The sequence below is a fragment of the Brienomyrus brachyistius genome, chromosome 22, assembly GCF_023856365.1.
Source record: "Brienomyrus brachyistius isolate T26 chromosome 22, BBRACH_0.4, whole genome shotgun sequence".
Taxonomy (NCBI): domain Eukaryota; kingdom Metazoa; phylum Chordata; class Actinopteri; order Osteoglossiformes; family Mormyridae; genus Brienomyrus; species Brienomyrus brachyistius.
Window position 1 is genome coordinate 12389847 of NC_064554.1, and position 6540 is coordinate 12396386.

Here is a 6540-nt window from a genome sequence, read left to right on the forward strand (position 1 = left end):
CAGAGCTTTTTATTCTTCCTTAGGGAATTGTGGGTAATCGCAGCGTGTCTAAGAGTCGGAGATTATACCGTCTGCCCAGTAACCTGGAGACGATCCATTCACACGGGCCCGGCAGGACGGTTCATGCCAGGGACAGTCCCAGAGCTTCCTGGAGCCCTCCAGGCCTGTCCTCCCCGTGGACCAGACTCCCCCCCGCTCTGTCTGCCCTCTGACTTCGCCTGTGTTTCCGAGACGTGGCGCCGGCCAGCCAAGGTCAGGCATATCAGGGCCGTCATGAAGTGCCAAATGCCGCTGTGTTTTCATCTGCGATGCGGAACCTTCGCTTGGCGGCCTTTCATGGGCGTCTGGAAGTGGAGGGCTGGGTGGGGAAATGGCTCAGACACCGTGGGCACAGGCTCCCCCAGATCACTCTTACAATAACCTGGACCGAAAGTGTTGTCACTACGCGGGACGAGCTGGCGGTTCGTGGCCATAGTCACAGTCCTGGGTGCGGTCATGGTCACGGTCATGGTCGCGGTCATGGTCGCGGGCACGGTTATTGTGCTGGTCACGCCCTCATGGCTGGTGGGGCTCTGCTTTAAAGCCCTTCGCTTTTACTACACCTCATAAAAGGCCATAAATATCTGCGTCTCGCCGGGTCGACCTGCCCGGATCGCTTTCGAGTGTTTACCTGTGACGCGGCTTCTCATCGCATGGCGACGGCTCTCGTCCCTTATTGGCTGTTGCTGTGCCCTCTGACCCCGCCTGTGTAAAGGCGTGTCCATGAATGTACCAGCATGTTCTGGCTCCGCATGACGGGTGTGAGCCTGGCTGATTCGCTGAGAGGGCTCGTGCCCACTGCCCCCCCAAGCACGGGCACTCCATACACCCTCGGTGGTCCGCGGCTTGCCGGATCCCGCCATCCTCTCAGCAGGTGTTAGCGACCTCCCCAGTCCCCAGCTGCCCCTATCAGAGACCCCCCAGGAGCCCCCATCCCGGGCTAGGAGGCCGTTATCCCCCCTATAAGCCACCAGGTGTGTGGATTAAAAGCCCTGTCTTATGTGGGCCCGACTGCTTTCCGCCCCGACAGCAGCTTCAGCGTCAAACTAAACAGCAGTATGGCAGCAGGGACGTCCTGAGGGCCTCATCCCCAACCCGTCGGGCCCCGGGTTCAGAACCGGCTCTCTGGACCGTAGAAGGGACCACCGTCACTGAACTCTTTGTCTCTTCCCCAGAAGAATAGAATAGAATATATTTTATTGTCATTTGGCATTAAAACTAAATGGAAATAAATAAAATGAAAAATAAAAATATATACAATCTAACAGGCTTTATCTGGGCCCCCCTCATGCCTCTTTCCGGTCTTGTGTGTGATTGATATCCCCCCCCATTCCTGACTGGTGGAGCTATGAGCATGAGACCCAGAGCAGGATGCCCCCCCAGTGCCCATGGTGACTTTGCTGTGCCTGAGCTGCCAGCAGGTGGGGGGTGGGGGGGGGGGGTGTCACACTGTGGGATCGATCTGCCACTCCCCCAATACCCACTGAGGGCCAGTCTGACCCCTACTGCCCCCCCCCCCCCCCCACAGGCTTAGAGGGGGCAGCCGGTGATGTGTGCTGCCTCCTCCCTGAACAGGTAACTTCCCTGCTCCTCTGACCCTAGTGCCCACCCCCCCATGCCACCCAACCATTCCTGCCTAGAACTGCCCCCACCACCTAACCCGGGGCCTGTCAGGGGGCAGAAGGAGAGGAGGGCCAGCTGGACAAAGGTATGCAGGGGGGAGCTGACTGAGGGGGGGCTAATCGTGTGTTAAACTGGCTTTTTTCTGCCCGGTGAAGCATCTACGGAGAGGGGGGGTGTAATTACACGCTGGTGAGCGGGGGGTGCAGGTATGTTTTAATCCGTCGCTCCCCGTTTTGGATGGGAGGCCCACCTGGGCCCCCCCTTACGTCGCTGCTCCCGCCCGAAGGAGCTCAGACAAAGGCGCCGTCCAGGTGTGGGGGCCACCCGCTGCTTGCTGCCAAGGTATGTGAGTGACGCCCCTCTCCCATGATGCACTGCTGCAGGGCCCTGCAGACAAAGCGGCAGGAGAGGAAACTTGGCGTCAAGGCTAACTTGGGATTTGCAGCCCATGAGACAGGAAATCATAAATGTGAGTGCCTTGGCACTCCGTGCAGGCCTGCGACACCCTTTGGATAGCGCCACCTGTTTGCTTGGGGGTATAACAGCATGTGGCCCATATGAAACACCATCATCGACAGCAGCTTCTGTCTTGTTCTTTTCTTTGGGATCTTTGTTTAACCCTCTGGGGTTGAGTGTGTCGTCGGCGATGCAGCGTACTTTTCACGTCGATTTCAGTTTGTATCTCGCTGAAATCTTAATGTAGAATCATGAAAAAACGCAGACTAAATATTCTTTTCAAAACGTCAATTGTCCGGAAGTATTACAGTTTTTAAAATTAGGTTAAATTAGCAAAAAATTAAACCATGTCACCTTTTTTTTTACCTGCATGCGGGGCGTGTAGTACCGCCCTCACCTGAAGATCGCTATTCGCATTCTAAATAGCTGCATTTCCGCGTATTCAAACCGCATTCGCATGGTAATTAGATGAACAACGCAACGGTGAAACACGATCCAGATACATCCCCATCAGTGCCATAAAAGGGCGTGGCCAGGGGGTGTGGCCAGGTGTGAATGGCTCATGCATACACATGAGAGCTCCTACATATTCAATGAAAGGAGCTAGAAATAGTGACATGAGCTTTTGAGGTTTTTCTTATTTATTTATCTAACTGAATGTTGCAACTACACCATTTAGTCATCTTCATGTACCCAAGACTTTGGTGATAAGATATCTGAGATCAAAACAAACTTCCAGCTTTGCTTACTATGTACTTTTATAATGTTTCTGCAAGTGTTCCATACTGCATTTTGCAATGGCTATACTTTGATGTCAAATTACAAACTTCACATAAATCTGACATATTTACAATATACACTAAAATAAAAATGAGTGTAATGGCAAAACAAATATTTAAGAAATAATTTATTTGCCATGAATTAATATTATGATATTTGAAGAAATGTGTGATCATGCCCCAGTCAGTGAAAGTGTGTTTCCTACCCCTAGACTTTGGGTTAATGCGTGATTCAGCACATTTGGGCTTGGGTCATCTGGACAGCTAGGCATGTACACACTTATTATTACATACACAGACACAGATGGCATGTACATATACTCGTACACACAGTCTGTTACACACACACACATACACACCATGGTAACCTGTCACTGTGGTACCATAGCCTGTCACTGTGATACTGTGATGTCTTTTCACTGGGGGAATGATGGTACCCTGTCACTGGTATTGTGTCATCAAAGAAAGCTCATCTCTGCTGACAGTTGTTCAGATAGGTTGCCGCACATGTGTATTCAACATTGAAGAACATGATGATGACGATGAAATGATGATGTTGCTGATGCGTGCCGTACCTGTCCGCCTGTCAGCACGCACGACCGTCTCGCTGTAACGGTCTCCTAGGTGACCGCGGGTGTTTGTAGATAAACACGGGCCTGGCGGTGCGCGGATGAGGACCTGCCGTTGATGTGCCTTTGCTCACCTGCTGTGTGTGCAAAGCATCTGCTCTGCTAGATGTGAACAGGCAATAAACACCCCCCCCCCCTCTCTCTCTTTCTCTCCCCTTCAGTGACATATTTGATGCCATGTTCCCTGTCACGCACATCGCTGGAGAGACCGTCATTCAGCAAGGTGAGGCGCCCAAGCCTCTCTTCCTCACTCCTCAGCCACCATAAAGAGCTCCCTGTCCCCCTGTACGTGACCCGCCTCCCAAACAGCCTGCCTGTCACGTAGGCGGGTGAGGCTCAGTGGGCTAGGACCCTGTGTCTGTGGTCGGAAGGCTGTTGGTTCATATCTCGTGGCCGGCAGAGTGATGTCATCGTTGGGCCCCTGAGTGAGGCCCCTGACGCCTGATTGCTCCTGGGACTGGCTGGCCCTTTGCGCAGCTCTTTGGATAAAGGCATCTGTCATTTCACAGTTTCTCATATCCCACTCACCACTTGTGCTCCTCCACCTTTTCTCTCTTTTGCTGTTTGGAGCTGAAGATCCTGTTTCAGCAGATGTTTTTCCCACCTCTCAGCAGCCGACTCCCACTCTCTGCCACCTGCATCAGCCTGCGTCTGTCCTAATTCGGTCCCAAGGACACCAGTGCGCACCCCTCTAAACACCCCCCCCCCCCCCCCCCCCCCCCCCCCCCCCCCCCCCCCCCGGCGGGTGTCCACTGGCCCCCGGTGGTGAGAAACGACCATTTCCTTCTGCTGAGAGAGGCCCGAAATAAAGGCCGGGGGAACAGCCCCATTGTTTTGGGGTGGAATCGTTCCATTTGGTTAAACTCTGGCACTGAAGCAAATTCCGAAAAAAAGTCTCTCTTTCTCCTCATTCCTTTTGAAGAGAAAACCTACGGTCTGGTTTTGGCGCCGGCCAATCCAGGTCTGCGGGGGGCCTCCCGCGATTCTCAGGCCTGGGCCCTGTATTTGGTGCTCCCTTCCCGGGGGGGTGGCCTTCGTATCCGGTCACGGGGGGCGGACAGGAAGCTTTTTATAGGATTTATAATATTCTGCAATTCACACGATGGTCTGCGTCCCGGTGGGGAGCAGAGACATTCATGCACGCTACTGCAGGCCTGTCTAATGGCACGTTATGCAGCCAGCATGCAGCCAGCATGCAGCAGCGACATGCCACATGTGTGCCTATCAGGAGTGTGCATTAAACTACGGGCTGAGGTTCAGCATTCGCATTGTCGTACACACGCATATGTATGTTCACCGACGAGTGGCACGCATGTGTATGTTCACCGACGAGCGGCACGCGTGTGTACGTTCACTGACGAGTGGCACGCGTGTGTACGCTCACCGAGTGGCATGCGTGTGTACGTTCACCACCGAGTGGCATGCGTGTGTACGCTCACCGAGTGGGCATGCGTGTGTACGCTCACCGAGTGGCATGCGTGTATACGTTCACCGACGGTCTATATGGCCCGACGTGGTTTAGAGCATCCACGCCCTGCCTCTTTGACCTGTTCTGAAGGGTCTCTCCAAAAACAGGCCAACCATAGCTTATGATACCTGAGCTGCCATCTTCTATAAATGGCCTGCGTTCTCAGTGGCACTTGTGTGGCCCAATGGGTTAGGGTACTGCGCTTGCGACCATAAGGTCATAGGTTTGAATCCCTGGGTCAGCAGAGAAATTTCACCCTTGGGTCCCCAGGTGCCCTAGGGACAGTCTGACCCTGCTTTGGAATAAACGTGTCTGCTAAATGAAATGCAGTGTGTCTGCTGTGTTTTTCTATGTAGTGAGTGAATGAATTAGGGATAGGGTACATGGGAAGTGTGTCAATGTACAGTGTGTGCGAGAAAGAGTGTATAAGTTAAATATTTGCTTGCCCTCAGTTTCTCGGGTTGGTGGGGAGCAGAACAAAAACCTGTGAAGTGTGTGAGATAACAGATGGGGGGGGGGTAGGAAGGAAGTGGAGGAAGAGAAAGGGGGTGATAGGGAGGAGGGAGGGAGTGCTTCTGAACGGCAGGAGGCGTTACGAGGAGCGGCGATGGGCGGGATGGGCACACCCCTCCGGTGAGATTAATCCGTGCTGTGATTTATTACTGCCCCCCCCCCCCCCCCCCCAATATTAATTAGCTCCGTGAACTCTGGTGAACCTCACTGGGAACACGCCCTGTGACTGATTCACACACAGCAGCAGCTTGGTCGTTAAGGCGGGCGGGCAGGGTGGGGGGTCACCAAACATGTCAGCTTTTAGAAGATGGAAGACAGTCATATTTCCTGGCTGCTCTCTCACCGGCTAATCGTGTCAGATACTCTCAGGTGAGTCCTTTGAGTAATGGTAGGTGTTCTTTTTGTGGAGGGAGGGCGGTTACATACCTCCCCCCCTGCCTACTGTCTGACCTGCTTCATTAATTACCAGGTCTTTCCTCGCTATTACGAAGCGAAGACAGAACTTGCTCCTTCAGCAGATCGACCAGCGGCCGCCACACAAAGGCTTTTTTCAGCTCAGCTCTGGGCACGCATCACTGATATAAGTCGGCCGATTTCGGTGTGCCGCCGTTCCCCAGGAACCCACTGCGGGCAGCACTGAAGCGGCCCAGGGTCAGGGACTCCTATGCACACCTCACTGTGGACAGCAGTGTGCTGTAGGCTTCCAGTGAAGTGGTGCACTGCGAATTTCCTTATCTTCGCTTTGTGGTAGGAAAGTGCGAGGCTGTGTGAGTGGGTCTAATCTCGTAGTATGGGGAAATGTTCACTGTGGGCGTGTTTGTTAGCAGGCAGGAATGCCCCACTAGAGAGGGCTGGGGGTAGGGTTAGCTGGTGAGGGGGGGGGGTCACTGCTGGGGGGGGGGGGGATATCGTCATTTGGCTTAATGCTGTCTTTTCCTCCACAGGAGATGAAGGGGACAACTTCTATGTGATCGACCAGGGGGAGGTGGATGTGAGTAAAAACACGAGTGTCTACACTGGTCACGCTGACGTG

The 6540-nt window shown here is 53.6% G+C and overlaps 1 protein-coding gene across 1 annotated transcript in view; it reads left to right on the top strand.

Moving 5' to 3' along the window:
* Positions 1-6540, top strand: part of LOC125718442 (cAMP-dependent protein kinase type I-beta regulatory subunit-like) — a 43755-nt gene that overhangs the window by 22941 nt on the left and 14274 nt on the right. Inside the window, exons 5-6 of the mRNA XM_048992296.1 lie at positions 3688-3749; positions 6452-6537. Of these exons, the coding sequence (XP_048848253.1) occupies positions 3688-3749; positions 6452-6537 (148 nt within the window). The remainder of the gene's footprint in view (positions 1-3687; positions 3750-6451; positions 6538-6540) is intronic.